General features: G+C 39.2%; 1 protein-coding gene across 14 annotated transcripts in view; it reads left to right on the top strand.

Annotated features, from left to right (window-relative positions):
* IQCB1 (IQ motif containing B1) overlaps positions 1-14,738 on the top strand; it is a 59,325-nt gene extending 44,587 nt beyond the window's left edge. For 12 of the 14 annotated variants that reach the window (XM_089331780.1, XM_008266849.5, XM_089331778.1 and 9 more), the window contains 5 exons: positions 980-1,122; positions 3,533-3,681; positions 6,949-7,080; positions 13,408-13,564; positions 14,182-14,738. In XM_089331780.1, coding sequence (XP_089187906.1) covers positions 980-1,122; positions 3,533-3,681; positions 6,949-7,080; positions 13,408-13,564; positions 14,182-14,411 — 811 coding nt within the window. In that variant the 3' untranslated portion in view covers positions 14,412-14,738. The remainder of the gene's footprint in view (positions 1-979; positions 1,123-3,532; positions 3,682-6,948; positions 7,081-13,407; positions 13,565-14,181) is intronic. The other 2 variants (XR_016233134.1, XR_016233135.1) reach the window with 1 other exon arrangement.
* The last annotated feature ends 3,024 nt before the right edge of the window (positions 14,739-17,762 follow it).

Below are 17,762 nucleotides of genomic sequence, written 5' to 3'. Positions count from 1 at the left end.
ATTAACCTACTGCACCACCGTGCCGGCCCCTCTACTGAAATTTTAATGTCTTTAATCTTTTACTTTTCTATATATATAAATATAATTTTTAAGGAAAATTTTGATCTCATTCTTCTATACCCTGATTTTATTTTCAACTGACATTTGACTGTGGATATATTCCTATGTCATTAAATATTCTTTGAAAACTTTGTTTTTATACTTTATAGAATCTCATCAGGTATGATTCAGTTCCCTACTGTAGGACATACAGTTTGTTTTCAAATTGTTACTGTTGTTAAACTGTGGAGAACATCCTTGAATATAAGTCCTTACATACACATTTGATGATAGCCTTAAGAAAATCATTAGAAATGGAATTAATGAAATGCCTCAGCTGGTGCTGTGGCATAGCAGGTAAAGCCACTACCTGTAATGCCAACATTCATATGGTGCCTCTTCTGGTCCTGGCTGCTCTGCTTCCTATCCAGCGCCCTGCTAATGGCCTCTGAAAGAGTGGAAGATGGCCCAAGTGCTTGGTCCCTTGCCACTCACATGGGAGTTCCAGAAGAAGCTCCTGGTTCCTGGCTTTGGCCTGGCCCAGCATTAGCAGTTGTGATCATCTGGGAAATAAACCAGTGGACTGAAGATCTCTTTCTCTCCTCCCTCTCTCTCTAACTCTTTCAAATAAATAAATAAATCTTTAAAAAGAAAAAAATGAATTAATTGGTCAACATTTAAAAAATGTTAAAAAGCATTTTGGTATTTTAAATATTTCTCAGTTTTTCATGCATATATTCAAATATTTCTCCAGAAAGTTTGTTTAGTAGCAGCATGTGACAGTTTGTTTCATAATACCCTGGTAACACTAGGAATTATCTTAAAATTCTTTTCACGTCTGCATTTATTTGATTACTATTGAGGTATTGTTTTTCATACATTTTTTGAATGGACACATGAATTATGAAGTTATATAAGATGCTTACTGTTTCCATCACAGATCTAAAAGAACAAAGAAATTGCTGAAACTAAATAGGGAGAAAGAAGAAGAGGCTATCAGATTACGACTGCAGCTTCAAAGACAGAGAGCCATGAGACTTTCCCGAGAATTATGGCTGAGTATGCTTGAAATAGTTCATCCAGGTAGGTGGCATTATCACTTTTATATGTGTAAAAATGCTTATAATGTCTTTAAGTAAGCCACATATTCTAGCTTTCTGATGATCTCTTTCTTTAAATTTGGATCATTGCCTTCTGTCTCCCCCTCTCCTTTTTTTAGATAAATCTTAATCTATTGAGTCAAAAAAAGTTTTTCTTATCTTTCAGATAAATTAGTGAAACATAAAAATTTATGCTTAAAGGTCACTGTTGGGGGCCAACACTGTGGCATAGCAGGTATAGTCGCCTCCTGCAGGGTTGTTTGTTTTTTTGTTTTTTTGGTTTTTTTTTTTTGACAGGCAGAGTAGACAGTGAGAGAGAGAGACAGAGAGAAAGGTCTTCCTTTGCCGTTGGTTCACCCTCCAGTGACTGCCACGGCCGGCGCACTGCGGCTGGCGCACCACGCTGATCCAATGGCAGGAGCCAGGTACTTATCCTGGTCTCCCATGGGGTGCAGGGCCCAAGCACCTGGGCCATCCTCCACTGCACTCCCGGGCCACAGCAGAGAGATGGCCTGGAAGAGGGGCAACCGGGACAGAATCCGGCGCCCCGACCTGGACTAGAACCCGGTGTGCCGGCGCCGCAAGGCGGAGGATTAGCCTAGTGAGCCGTGGTGCCGGCCTCCTGCAGTGTTGACATCCCATATGGGTACCAGTTCCTGTCCCAGCTGCTCCATTTCCAATCCAGCTTTCTGTTATGGTCTGGGAAGGCAGTAGAGGATAGCCCAAGTCCTTGGGCCCCTGCACCCGAGTGGGAGACTCAGAGGAAGCTCCTATCTCCTGGCTTTGCATTGGCTCAGCTCTGGCCATGCTGCCATTTGGAGAGTGAACCAGCAGATGGAAGATCTCTCTCTCTCTCTCTGCCTCTCTGTAACTCTGCTTTCTGCTTTTCAAATAAATAAATAAATTGTTAAAAAAAAAAAAAGTCACTGTCAAGAGACTTTAAAAACTCCTTGAACTTAACCAGGGAGTTAGCATTGTGCTATATTCTGCCATCAGAACTTTACTCATTCCTTATTACAAGCCTGATGACATATCTTACCACCTTTGACAGACTAAGCTGAAATTAATTACAAATGATGGTCTGGGAAGTCTCAGGTTTCAAGATTTTTTCCCTCATTTTTTTACTTCTCTTTTTATTATTCATTCACAGGATCTTTCTCTAGTCCCTTTTTTCCCTCTTTCTTTCCCTTACATATAGATATTTCCCACAGTTCCATTCTCACCTCACAATTCTGATTTGCTTTTTCTTGCTTATTTATTATATATTTACTGTAGACTAATACTTGTGGTCCTCTTACATAGCAAAGTAGGAAGCAACAAAAACTAGGTTGGAATGGCTAACAAGAAATTTTGGTGAGTAAAAAACAAATAATACAGAAATGAATGTTAAATGTTTGTAGCCACATGAAAATTTATATTACCAGTTGAGTATTTACTACTCTCAAATCTTGTCTGCACCTTCACCCTCTCTGCTATTCTCTGAAGCAACATTTCCCAATAAAACTTCTTATAAAGACAAAATGTTCTATACTGCCTCATCCAGTATGATAGCTCATGGCTCTGTAGGTGGCTACTGAGTATTTGAAATATGGCCAATGCACGCAGGGACCTGGATGTTTAATTTTATTTAAACCGAAGTAACCACTTGTAGCTAAAATCTCCTGTATTAGCACAGCTACCTATTGAGTAGCTTTACCTGGATATTCATAAGCATCCCCAAAACTAAAGTCATTATATTGCCCCCAAGATTTCCTTTTCATTCTCCATTTCAGGTAATACATGAAAAATCCAATGTACTCAGCTTTTCATCTGAAACAGTCTGGAGTTCTTACCCTTCCTCAGCTCCACATCTAATTGATCATTAAATACTAACAATTTTTTATACTTTCTAACATATACATACCTTGTTTTTAGAGACACTACTATTCTCTTCCACTGCCTAATTCTGTCATTTAGCTACTGCAAGTCCTAAGCTAAATGTTGAGTAACTCCCAGAAAAGCCATCAGTATAACTAATTGAAGAGAAATTTGAAGCACATAAAATAGAATAGTAAAGCATACACACATTTCTCTATGGTTGTACTAAATGACTTCCTAACCATATACTTATTTTTTTCCAAAATGTTCTTGCTGTTGAATTTTCAACCCTTTTCTTAGTCCCTTGCCACAAAAATAATCCATGCATCCTTTCTCCATAAGGAAGCTTATATCCAAGAAAGCTTTTGTTTCTAAAATCTTAGAATCATTGTAAAATAATAGAATTGGGAAAATTAGTAAACAATATTGAAAGCATTAAAGGATTACAAGATTGTTATCATTACCATTGTCCTGATTTAAAAACTTGAGAAGGCATAGTAGTGAATATGTTGTGATAGTGTCTGTCATCTTTTTAGGTGAGGTGGAGAAATACAATCGGGAAATGGAAGAGAAAGCAGCATTGATTATCCAGAAACACTGGAGAGGGTACAGGGAAAGGAAAAATTTTCGCCAACAGAGGCCATTTCTCACAGAGTATAAAGCAGCCATCACACTTCAAAGAGCAGTGAGTCTGATGTAGTAAAAACAGCTCTGGATTAGGAGGCAAAAGCATGGGTTCAAACCTGACTTTGGAATTTACTGCCTTGCTCAAGTGACTTAGCTTTCTAGAGCCTTAGATTTTTCCTTTATAGAGTAAGAAGCTCCTTACCTCTGGCCAAGCTGATTTAGACATGTGGTCTTTAGTACTGGGTAGAACCTTGTACATCATTTACCATGCTGCAGTGCTGTTGTTTTTCTTTCCTGGGCTACAAGTTCCTCAAGGATGAGAAACTAAGTCTTATTTATTGTTATCAGCTCTCAGCATGTGCTTGGTATATGAATTAATAGGTGTTTACCCTACCTTTTTCACTTAGATGTTATGTGGACCAGGTGACCTAATATATGGGAATATATTTTGTAAATTGCAAAGTCCTGTGCTAGTATAGCGTATCATATTTAATTTTTTTAAATATATAGGTTAAGTATTAGTATACTTAGATCAGTGTAACTATTGAATTGAGGAATATTGTTGTTAAGTGATAATTTTCCTGGGAATTACCCACAGCAGAGTAACATGGAGAAGCACAGCACAAGACTGGTTTTTTGTTTTTGTTTTTTTCATTTAATTACCTATTTCATTTAATTACCTATTTCTATTTAATTACCAATTCTCCTAATATCCATTTATTCTGTTATACATGGTTAAGCTTCATATTAAGATCTCAGGTCTTGAAGCAGTAAGTTTAATATTCCCTTATTGTTGAACAAAAGGTCAATTTCAGTTTTTCACAAAGATAGATTTTGAACATTCTCTGTAATTAACTTTTTATAAAGATATTTTAAAGTCATCCAAAATGCAGTAGAATAAACACTAGGGAGATAAAAATATCTTCCACCTTCTCCTCCTTTATGCCTCTTTGGATACCTGAGGTTGTATCTGCAACAAATAGCCCTGCACTGACTTACATGTAATCCCCTTTGCTAAACAAGGCCATCTAAGAATTAACCCAATGATGTCAAGAGGGACCCTTGGCTCCCTTCTAATTCTTTTACTTCATGGCTACCTCCTTTTGAGTCTCCCATCCCGAAGAATTAGCTTGACCCTTATTAAGTTGATGTACTAGCTTGCCTAATACTTTGTAAAGGGCCATTTAGTATATGGTGAGATCCCAGGTTTTCTCCCAGTCCTTAGAGAAGCAGTGGTTATCAGAGGAAAATAAATGAGGCCTATGAAGGCAGTGTTGTTCAGGCTTTCATACTTCTCAGTGGCACAAGAGGAAAGAGATGAGTTAAGTTTGCTTCATATTTTCCCAACCCCCATAAAGGAATATAAGTCTTTGTTGAAGTAAGAACAAAACGGGATGAGTCAAGGTCATGTTTATAGTCTTTGCATCTCACTACTTAAAATGACAGTGAAGCCAAAGCAAAGCTAGCCAAAATGGAAAAGGGAATGAGCATCACTTTCAAAAAGAGAAAGAAAAATGGAAAAGTGTAGAGGGAAAAAAAAGAAAAGTAGTAGGGAAATTAGAGCAGAGAAATATCAGTAAAGGGCACATTATGCAATATTTTGAAAACATTCTTCTTTAAGATGCACTGTAGATGTACAAAGGCCCTTAAGCACATGTGGCTATGGAGTACTTGATATATAGTTATATATGTAACTTTATAGGTGCTATAATTGTTAAATACCCACCAGATTTTAAAAATTGGTATAAAAAAGGAAAAACTATCTTAACACTTTTACATGTTAACTATCTTAACTTTTTTACATGTTGAAATTCTAGCAACTTATGTATATTGTTATGATATTTTACATAATTCACTATATACAAAAATTAGTTCGCTCATTTTTTTACTTTTTTATATAGCTACTAGAAAATTTTAAATTATATTTGTAACTTTCATTATATTTCCATTTGCACTGAAATTGAACTGGGTAAGAAAGAAAAGGAAATACTTCATCAACTTCATTGAAAATTACAGAAGAGGGATATCCTTTTCATGAACTTGTCCATCAGGAGGAACCGGTTGTTAGTGTCTTTGACAGAGCAAGAAATAAAAGCCAGACTTTACCTACCTTTTGCCCTACTCTTACTTTGTGTGAAAGCAGCAGCATTGTTTCTCCAGTAACTAAAATTTGGGAAATTGAGAAAATGTTATTATATAACATTACTTGCCTTTTCTAAATTATCTATCCTTTCAGTGTTGAAATTAAATTTAAAGAATGGCTGCATTTCCCTTTTTAATGTTCTACTATTTGCTTATCTTACTGTCTCATCTCTTAAAATCAAAGGAAGAAGCCAGAATGATGGCTAATTCTTCATACTAGATTATAGCATAAAAGTACCATAACACTATTATTTGTGTCCATCCATGACTAACCACAAGAAAACTTACTGGAACAAACCATTGGCAGTAAGAAAATAAATACAAATCAGGAGATAAATGAAATTTCAGAGTCCTACAATGACAAAGTATGATGAAAAGTGATAAGAGAGAGGGCACAGAGGCTTTTTTGATTTAGGAGCAGAGAGAAGTTCCCAGGAAAGCATCATAATTTTGAGGTGGTACCAAAAAACAGGGGGTATAAGACAGATAAGGAGAAACAGAAAAGAAAAATCAAGGAAAAGGAAGAATAGAAGGAAAGGAGAGGGACAGGTATTTGGCCTAGCAGTTAAGACACTCATATCATATTGGAGACCTAAACATGAGTTTAGGTCTTGACTCTGCTTCAGATTCCAGCTTCCTGCTCATGTGCATTTTGGGAGGCAGTAGTGATGACTCAGGAAGCCACATGGGAAATCTGCAGAGTTCCTGGCTTGGCTTCAGCACCTGGCAGGAGCTGTTACAAGCTTTCAGAGAGTGAGCCAGTACATGGGAGCTTGTTTGCATGCTCTTCCTCCCAGTCCATCTCCCCATCTCTCTCAAATGAATAAAAATTTAAAAACAAAATACTACTCTATACAAATGGTCCCTGACTTAAAATTTATGTGAAAGCAATATCCATTCAGTAAAAACTATATCATGTTATTAGGTAAGTTAGGTGTATTAAAAGCATTTTTGACTTAGAATATTTTCAACAATGTATTTATTGGGATGTAACCCTATGGTAAGTTGAGGAACAGCTGTATATTTAAAAACATCACTATCTTCCCTCCTCTATCACATTCCCATCTTCCTCCTCATACACTCAGAGATAAGAACTCTTGCAATGGTGTCACTATCATGTTTTAGGAAGAAAAAATGTTTTATTAGTGGAGAAAAACCACAAATATTCTTTTTTGCCTCCCAGGCTCTTAAATTCCTCGCAAAGTGCCGTAAGAAAAAGAAGTTAGTTTCTCCTTGGCAAGGACTCCAAGAACTCACCGATGCACGCAGAGTTGAGCTGAAGCAACGAGTGGATGACTATGTCAGAAGACATCCAGTATGTAGGCGTCTGTATCATAGTATCCATATTTTACCCTATTCCATTGCACAGTGTTTGCTGACAGTATGCTTATGGTTAGTATAAGATAAGTTAAGATAGACTTATGGATCTAGAGTCATTTTATGGATACATGGCCTTATGGTACAGTGTAAAGGGGGCTTTGCTTCAAATAATTATTTCCCATACTAAATCACCACTTCTTTTGTAATAGTACAGCAAAATTTTAGCTAGTTTGAGCCGTCCAGAAAAAAAGTATATGTGGCTGTAGGTCAAAGATATTCATTCTTACATATGTACACTTAAACATCCATATTCACACATGTGAAAAGATTTAAAACAAACACTTCACTCAAAGGAGATAAACAGGTGATAAATAAACACAAGAAAAGGTACATCTTAGTCATTAGAGAAAGTGCAAATTAAAACCACAATAGGCAGTCAGTCTGTTTCTCTGTTTCTCTGTCTCTGCATTTTAAATGAATAAAAATAATTTTTAAAAAAATCGAGATAGACATTTGATAGAATAGTTAAGGTGCCACTTGAGATGCCTGTATCCCATATTGGAGTGCCTGGATTCTAGTCCTAGCTTTGCTTCCCATTCTAACTTCCTGCTAATGTGAGCCCTGAGAAGAGGTAGCAGGTGATGGCTTAAGTGTTTGGGTACCTACTACTCCTGGATGGAGTTGTGGATTCCTGACTTCAGCCTTGTACAAGAGAGCAAACCAGCAGATAGAATCAATGTCTTTCTATCTCTGTCTCCCTGCCTATCCATCTGTCTATCATCTATTTTTCTATCTCTTTGTCTTACTGTCTTTCAAATAATAAAATTTAAAAAACAAAACAGGGGCCGGTGCTATGGCATGGAGGGTTAAGCCTCCGCCTGCAGTGCCAGCATCCCATATGGGCGTTGGTTTGAGTCCCAGCTGCTCCACTTCTGATCCAGCTCCTTGCTATGTCCTGGGAAAGCAGTAGAAGATGGCCCAAGTGTTTGGACTCCTGCACCAATGTGAGAGACCCGGAGGAAACTTCTGTCTCCTGGCTTTGGATTGGCCCAGCTCTGGTTGTTGTGGCCATTTGGGGAGTGAATCAACAATTGGAAGACCTCTGTCTCTGTCTTTCCCTCTCTAACTCTGCCTCTCAAATAAATAAACTTAAAAATATATACATAAGATACTCTACACTTGTTAGAATGACTAAAATTTTGAAGGTTGCACATACCAAACGTTAGCAAGCATGCAAAGGAACTCTGACTGAAACACTATTCGGCTAATCCTCCACCTAGCGGCGCCGGCACACCGGGTTCTGGTCCTGGTCGGGGTGCCGGATTCTTTCCCAGTTGCCCCTCTTCCAGGCCAGCTCTCTGCTATGGCCCGGGAAGGCAGTGGAGGATGGCCCAAGTCCTTGGGCCCTGCACCCCATGGGAGACCAGGAGAAGCACCTGGCTCCTGGCTTCGGATCAGCGCGGTGCGCTGGCCACAGCACACCAGCCGTGGTGGCCGTTGGAGGGTGAACCAACAGCAAAGGAAGACCTTTCTGTCTCTCTCTCTCTCACTATCCACTCTGCCTGTCAAAAAAAAAAAAAAAAAAAAAAAAAAAAAAAAAAAAAAAAAAAAAAAAACACTATTCATAGAAATGTAGAGTAGTACAACCACTTTGGAAAGTGGTCTGACAGTTTCTTAGGAAGTTAAATATATGGGCCGGCACCGTGGTGCAGTAGGTTAATTATCTGCCTGTGGTGCCGGCATTCCATATGGACGCTGGTTCTAGTCCCAGCTGCTCCAGCCCAGCTCTCTGCTGTGGCCTGAGATAGTAATAGAAGATGGCCCAAGTGCTTGGGCCCCTGCACTCGCATGAGAGACCAGGAAGAAGCACCTGGCTCCTGGCTTGGGATCACTGCAGCTCTAGCCGTTGCAGCCATTTGGGGAGTGAACCAATGGAAGGAAGCCTTCCCTCTCTCTCTCCCTCCCCCTCCCCCTCCCCCTCCCTTCCTCTCCCCCTCTCCCCCTCTCCCCCTCTCCCACTCTCCCACTATCTGTAACTCTACCTGTCAAATAAATAAAATCTTTTAAAAAATTAAATATATGAGGGGTCTTTAAAAAGTTATATGTTTATTTAAAACGAATTGGAAATTGCTTGGGGGTATGGGAGAATGGGATGGATGAGAATAAGGGATTTAAAAAGGGGAGCAAGGAAGTTTGGTGGCAGTGAATGTTCATTATCCTAATTGTGATGATGGTTTCACAGGCGTATACATGTCAAAGCTTAGCAAAGTTTACTCTTTGTTGTTATTTTTAACTCAAACCTATATATTAAAAAACATGTTTAACCTAAGTGCTTAAAGAGGGGGGAGCAGAACTTCTAAGCTTTTAAAACAATCAGCCTAGCCACTATTAAAACATGACCAGTGGATCTCTAGGTTGTGGTCCATTATATTAACAACTTCTTTCTTATCTCGGAACCAGAACTGAATTGGAGAAAGGGATAGAAGTACAACTGAGAATTCTCTGTAAAGAGAGATTAAATCTATATATTTAATATATATCTGTGTATCTATATATATTATATATAATATATATTTAATATATATCTTTTCTCTCTATATATAAGTGTATATAAGAGAGAGAGAAAACAGAGATAGAATATATATATATGGGGGGGAGGGAGGGAGGATACTTCCTCTCCAACAAATACATCATCATTTCCTAAACTCTGTTGAGAGGCACTGTATTACTTTTAGCAGTTTTAATAATTTATTTTCCTTTATAAAAATTAGATACCCAGGACCAGTGTTGTGGTATAGCTGGTAAAGGTGCCGCCTGCTACACTGGCATCTCATATAGGCACTGGTTCAAGGGCCAGCTGCTTCACTACTGATCCAGCTCCCTGCTAATGTGCCTCGCAAAGCAGTGGAGGATGGCCCAAGTGCTTGGGCCTCTGCCATCCACATGGAAGACCTACATGGGAGACTTGGAAGAAGCTCCTAGCTCCTGGCTTTGGCCTGGTCCAGCCCCAGCTGTTGCAGCCATTTGGGAAGTGAGCCAGTGGGTAGAAGATCGATCTCTCATCTCTTCTCTGTCTGTCTGTCTCTCTCTCTGCCACTTTCTGCAGCTGTGACTTTTGAAGAAATAGATATCTTTTTAAAAAATGTAAAATATTAAAACCTCAAAAATACCCATTTAAGCATGTTTAAGTGTACAGTTCAGTGGCATTAAATATAGCACATTGTTATGCAGCTATCACCATTTTCCATCTTAAGAACTTTCTTAACCTTGTGAATATGAAATTCTGTATCTGTTAAAACACTAGCTTCCCACTCTCTCTCCACCCAGCTTCTTTCTGGCAGCTACTATTCTGTTTTCTGTCTCTATGAATTTGACTACTTAATTAATTACCTTAAATGACTAGAATCATAAAATATTTATACTTCTGTGCATGGTTTGTTTTATTTAGTGTATCTACAGTTCTCTTTCATGTAGTATGTAGCATGTTGCATGTGTCAGAATTTCCTTCTTGTTAAAAGATGATTAAAACTTCATGGTATTTATTTATCTCATTTTGTTTTTCTATTCATTGATGGACACTTGGGTTGCTTGTACATTCTGACTATAGTAAATAATGCTACAGTGAACATGGGTATACAAATATCTGTTTGTGTTCCTGCTTTCAGTTCTTTTGGGTATGTACTCAGAAATGATACAACTAGATCATAGGGCAATTCTTTTTTCAGTTTTTTTTTTTTTTTTTCGAACTGCCATACTGTTTTCCATAGAGGCCCACAAGATTTCTGGTTTCTCTGCATTCTCATCAGTATTTGTTTTTTCTGGTTTTTCTTCATTTTTTGGTAGTTAATTGGTGTGAAGTTGTATCTCATTGTAGTTTGGATTTGTATTTCCCTAGAGATTACTGATTTTGAGCATATTTTCATGTGTTTATTGGCCATTTTTTAATCTTCTTTGCAGAATTGCCTATTCAAGTCTTTGCCAATTTTTGAATTGTTTTTATTGTTGAGTTTTAGTTCTTTACATATTCTGAATATTAATTCCTTGCAAATATATGTTTTGTGAATACTTTTTTGCTATTCTAAAGGCTGCCTTTTTACTTTGTTGATAGAGTCCTTTAATATGTGAAAATTTTTAATTTGGAAAAATTTCATCTTTTTTTTCTTTTGTTGCCTGTGCCTTTATTATTATATCTAAGAAATCATTCCCCAAACTACTGTCCTAATTCATCCCCTATGTTTTCTTCTTCTTTTTTTTAAAGATTTATTTACTTATTTATTTGAAAGGCAGAGCTACAGAGAGGCAGAGAGAGAGACAGAGAGAAACAGAGAGAGAGAAGTCTTCTATCTCCTGGTTCACTCCCCAGATGATGGGTGCAGCAGCTGGAGCTGTGGGATCCGAAACTAGGAGCCAGGAGTTTCTTCTGGTGCTTCCATGTGTGGTGCAGGGGCCCAAGGACTTGGGGGCCATCTTCCACTGCTTTCCCAGGCCATAGCAGATAGCTGGATCAGAAGTAGAGCAGCCGGGACTCGAACTGGAGCACATATGGGATGCTGGCACTGCAGGTGGTGGCTTTACCAGCTACACCACAGCACCAGCCCCTGTTTTCTTCTTAAAGTTTGATAGTTTTAGCTCTTATGTTTAGAGCTTTGTTTCTCTTTTTATATACATGCCCTATATGTACAGTTACCTATCAGTATCCATGTGGTTGGTTCCAGGAACTCCCATAGATTGGAACTGTGAATGCTCAAGTCCGTCATGTATTATGGCATAGAATTTTTTTTTTTCTTTTTTTTTTTTTTTTGACAGGCAGAGTGGACAGTGAGAGAGAGACAGAGAGAAAGGTCTTCCTTTGCCGTTGGTTCACCCCACAGTGGCCACTGCGGCCAGCACACCGCGCTGATCTGAAGCCAGGAGCCAGGTGCTTCTCCTGGTCTCCCATGTGGGTGCAGGGCCCAAAGACTTGGGCCATCCTCCACTGCACTCCCAGGCCATAGCAGAGAGCTGGCCTGGAAGAGGGGCAACCGGGACAGGATCCGGCGCCCCGACCAGGACTAGAACCCGGTGTGCCGGCGCCACAAGGTGGAGGATTAGCCTAGTGAGCCGTGGCGCCGGCATGGCATAGAATTTGTACATAACCTACATATCCTTATGTATGCTTTAAATCATCTCTAGATTGCTTATAATATCTTATGCAATGAAAATTCTATGCAAATATTTGTTACACTATATTTTTAAAAAAGATTTATTTTATATATTTGAGTGGCAGAGTTACAGAGAGAGAGAGGAGAGAGATCTTTCATCCACTGGTTCACTCCCAAATGGCTGCAACAGCTAGGGGTAGGCCAGGCCAAAGCCAGGATCTTCATCTAGGTCTCCCACATGGGTGCAGGGGCCCAGAAACCTGGGCCATCTTCCTCTGCTTTTCCAGGTGCATTAGCAGGTAGCTGGATCAGAAGTAAAGCAGCTGGGACTTGAACCAATGTCAGTACATGATGCCAATGTTGCAGGCAGCAGTTTAACTCATTCTGCCACAATCCTGGGCACTTTTCTAATATTGTTGATCAGCACTTGGAACCCACAGATATGGGGGGCCAACTGCAATTGTGATGCATAGTCTTGGGCTTTTTTTTGTTTTGTTTTGCTTTTTGAAGTTCTGCTTTAGTTAGTTTTTAAGATTCTCTGGCTGAAAAGTAGGATATTAACTAGAACAGGGTTACATCCAAAATCCAAGAACTAGAATATTTGGGAAAGCTGTGATGTCAGAAGCTTTGTCTGCAACAAAGTTTGTATTGTTTCATCCTTGTCGTACTAATCAGTTAATTAAGTAACTGCCAGAGGAATATAGCTCTTCAGCTGATTTTGCTTATTATTCTTTGAAACTAGAAACTGTTAAAATATTGTATCTTAGTTAAGGTTGGGAGAGAGGATGGGATAGGAAATAGGATAGTCTTTTAGATGGAGTCCAGAAGAAAGAGAGCGGTCTTGTTACTCCTTTTCCAGGCAAATGTATTTAGCAAACCATTTGTGATTCTCCCTATGATATCTTGTTTTTATCTCTTTTCCTATAATACCACACTGTCTGAGGAAACGAGGTATAGGAACATAGCAAAAAAGAAATTTCTCCACCTGTGCTTTTTTTTTTTCTTAAAACTGTTTAAGAGACTTTAATATCTATACAGGAGTACAAGGTGAACATCTATCATATGATTCAATTGATAAAATGAGAGTTAAGCATACTACAACCTCTGCTGAATGGCTAAGCAGAATGTACTTTGATATATATGTCCTTCTTGTGACAAGTTTTGCTGTCCTGTGTTCCCAGGTCTCTCAAATGTCAGATGTGGCCAGCAGGGAGCTCCATGCTGAAGCTCAAGAACAACTACAGCACTACTTTATGGGCAGGGCCCTAGAAGAGAAAGGCCAACAGCACAGAGAGGCTCTGATGGCTCAGATCAGCACCAATATTGAACAGTTGATGAGTACGTGCTCCTTCCATTTTTGTATCCTAAAAGGAACAACTGCAAGATGTGTGACATCCAAAATCCTCTGAAGCAAAGCACCTTAAATGGTTTATTCATCTCCATCATACCAGCACACAATATTTTCAAATCATGTGGATTCTATAACCTCCATCTTGTGTGCTTCCCCAAGCCTTGCTGTCATTCATATGTATCAGCTCAGAAAGATTTGTTAATTTCAAAGATAGTGAGCTCTACTGGCCAGATTTCTACTGTGTAGTCCCAAAAGCTTTGGACCATATTTTAGAAGACGATTACAACAGTTGTTAAAGTGTCATTCACTTGTAGAGCATTTCATAATTTTTAATGAAGTACTTCCACAAAAGTTCCTGTTCTTTTAATACCAAAAAGCTACATCTTTCTTCATCCTTTTCTTTTAAATCCAGAAGTGGAGATGTTGCTACCAGCCACAGATACAACTTTTAATAGCCATATACCATCCACAGTTGGCAATAATAACAGATTCAAGGTTGAAATTCTCTGTCTGCTGGAGTGGAGTTCCAACTGTGTAGTTTCCAAGTTCCTACTTGTTGGCACAGGGCTCTTCCACTCACCTGTATATTTTCTGTTTATTACAGAGGCGCCAACTCTGAATGAAGCAGAAGGGAAAGAACCCGAGCTCTTCTCAAGCAGATCCCGACCTGTGGCAGCCAAGGCCAAGCAGGCCCATCTCGCCACCCTAAAGCACATACAAGCACCCTGGTGGAAGAAACTTGGAGAGGAACCAGGAGATGAAATTGATATTCAAAAGGATGAGATTAGTGTCGAGTTAGGAACTTTGTTCATTGGTGGGACCAAACCCCCTTAGGAGTTACCTTGAAAACTGACCCATATCTTTTGTTTCAATTACATTGGTTCTCTGGTGTGTTCATAGACCAGGGTTCCTCTCCAAACAAGACTTACACGCAGTAAGCAAAGAGTTATTTTCTACCTCTCTCTTTCAGTTCTCTTTTTCTTTTCTCTACACCCTTGTCCCTGGCCATACACACAGATTTGTGTGGCTTTTGTTGTGGAAAAAAAAACTCAGCATGGCATTCTGTTGTTTACAATATTGTGAGATTTTTTTTTTCCCATTTTTTGAAGTTTTCCAACTAAAGTTTTTTCTAAGTAAATATTGTCAATAGTTGTTCCAAAACACTTGTCAGGATTATTTCAACTTTTTACATTTGTTATTTAGAGTTCTTTCCTTTTATTAATAAAAGAGGGTGTGTTCTTGGCCTTTATTAAAGTGAGGGAAAAAAGTGATTAGTTGAAGGACATTTCCCTATTTTCTATACAACAATGGTTGACTCATTTTCAGAATTTTTATTTTAAACAGAAATACACACACACACAAAAATCCATCTAGGACTCAATGTAAGAACTTCTCCAGCTAAAATTGTGTTCTTTGTAGTGAATTGTGAGAACTATATAACCCACGGCCTCTCGTTAGCTTTTCTCCTGGGAATCACAGCTAAATATAATGTTTAATTTTTGTTGTGATCCTATATACCTATGTGATTATTTGGTTCTAACATAATAATTCATAATTTCTGATTGCCCTGTTCACCTTAATTGTGTTTTGTACCAGAAGTCACCTCAATTTGTGTTTGTGACAGTACAGAATTCAAGTTAAAATGAGCTAACAAATTATAACATCCCATCATAAGGAACCTGGAGGATGTTCTTTGTATAAATGAGTGGAAATACCAGTATTTCTGAATGGACAGGCCAAATTTAATTCATAATTAGAAAAAAAATGTATAAAATCCACCCATAAGAATAAGCAGTTGAGAGTTCTACTTTCACATAGAATATAGAAAACTCACAAGAAGGTTACTCCCACCTTAACAACAACAAAAATGCCAGACAACCTACACAGTTTTTTTTTTTTTTTAACCTATCAGATAGGTGAGGCTTCAAGCCAGTCAAGTAAACTGAGACACAGACTCTGTTTGTGAAATAAGGTATTTCATTTCACAATTCAAGATTAAACATCTGGGTGGTCGTGAACATGGTACCCTTACCCTGTGGGATCAGGAAACCGCATTCTCCTGGCACATCAATATGCTCACCAATCAGGAAGCCCAACTGCAATGGTGTTCAGAGTTTTCGTTGGGATTTCATTACGTAGGTATGACTGAGTCATTGGTCATTTAGTAGAGTGTAGGAGAAAAAGGCAGCCAGGTGAGAAGAAATCACTTATTTTAAATTCTTAAAAGCCAAATGTGGGCTAGCATGTTTACTTAGGCTAGCTGGGAGCTTCAGAAAGGGAATTTGGACCTCTACCAAATTACAAGAAAGGTTGCAGCAAGGTCTAAAGAGACCCAATTAGTGGCACAAAACTAGGTGATAGACTGCCACTGGGTGATGTACCCAGTGCCCCACCCGCTTCTCCAAACTCTTCTCTTAAAACCCTTAAGCTGCATGAGCAAGAAAAGCAAGCTTTCCTACCTCCAAGGCTCAGGCCTTGGATTCCACTGCATATAAGGAAAGAATGGAGGAGGGAGGGGAGATAGGAAACACTAAGCTGTGGACATAATCAGAGATCCTGTGAGCCTGCTGGAAGGGTAGAAACCAAAACCCTTCAACCTGAAAGAGGGATAAGAAATCATCTTTGACAAAAATCTTATGCCAGTACAGTTAGCAGAGGTCTGCTAATGCTGTGGAGGAAACTTCTGTCTGGACTAATGACAGAAGCAAGGCAGTCTGGTTGCCATGAAATAAGTAGCATCCTTGAGAAAGCCCAACACCCAATCACAAGCAGAAAGCTGGCTTAAATCTAGGCTGGATCAGAACACCACCTCCACCTTGACCCAACAACTAACCTAGCACCAACAAGTAGTAAGCAATTGCCATTTACTGCTAAAATAGATAAAGTGCATGGGAAGGGCTTGTCTGGGGCAAAGGCATACAGGAATGGCTGAAAGTGGGGGATGGGGGACTGCCGCCTGCACGGCCAGCACCCCGTATGTGCGCCAGTTCAAGTCCCAGTTGCTTTTTTTGCAATCCAGCTCCCTGATAATGCACCTGGCAAAGCAGTGGAACTTGGCCCAAGCACTTGGGCCACTGCACCCACATGGGAGATCCAGAAGAAGCTCCTGGCTACTGGCTTCAGTCTGGCCCAGCCCCAGCCATTGTGGCCATTTGGGGAGTGAATGGAAGATCTCTGTCTCTTCCTTCCTCTCTGTGTAACTCTGCATTTCAAATAAATAAATCTTATAAAAAGTGGAGGATGGGGCAAGAACAGAAAACCTCAGCTTCCTACACCTCACCCTAAGCTCAAGGGAACAGACGCTTAAAAATAAAGGGATTTGTATTCTGTGGTACACTGAAGAACAAATAATCAGACCCACTTAACTGACTAGTTTGCCTCAACCCCTCTGCAATACCACAATGCAGTTCTGTTGCTATGTAAGGTTAATTGCAGACTACAAATTTAGAGCAGAGTATCCAACAAAAATCGACTCACTTCAGATGCTATCCACAAGATCAGGGATCTTGCACTCTGGCATCAAACTCAGGGTACCCACAACTTCATCAGGCTAGATGTTTCACTGTAACAACTCCTAGAACTCAGGGAAGCACTATATGGTAACAGTTTTCATATGAAGTATATACAATCAGAGTCAGCCAAAGAACACGCAGGGCAAGTTCTGGGATGGTCTTGAACATGGAGTTCTGTGCTCTTACCCTGTGGAATTGGGAAACATCACTTTCTTGGCACTTTAAAGTTATCAACCAAGAAGCCCAACTGAGCACTGCTACCCAGAGTTCTCACTGGGATTTCATTATATAGGTATGATTGAGTCATTGGCCATATTACTGAATTAAAATCTTCAACACCACTCACCTCCCTGCAGGTCAGGCATATATGTATTTCAGAGTCAGTCTTCTGATTGGTCTCGCTGGCATAACTCAGCCCCAATCCTGAGTCATGTTAGCATCAATTCAAGTATGATCTAAGGCTTCAACAAAAACTCTTGTCAGGAAATTCCAAGGGTCTAGAAACTATTCTAGGAAATTGCAACAAAAATCTTAAGTACTTACAATTTCTCCATAGAAGCTATGATATAAAAAGACATGTACCAAGTAGTGTGTGTATCAATCTTTTCTTGCTCTCCTATACATGATATCTGACATTTGGTCAAAAATTGAGACAGAATGCTAGGGGTAAAAG

This window comes from Oryctolagus cuniculus, chromosome 4, assembly GCF_051225735.1.
Source record: "Oryctolagus cuniculus isolate XC-2025 breed Fujian yellow rabbit chromosome 4, ASM5122573v1, whole genome shotgun sequence".
NCBI lineage: Eukaryota > Metazoa > Chordata > Mammalia > Lagomorpha > Leporidae > Oryctolagus > Oryctolagus cuniculus.
The sequence above is the reverse complement of the archived record's forward strand: the minus strand, read 5'-3'. Positions and strand labels throughout refer to the sequence as shown.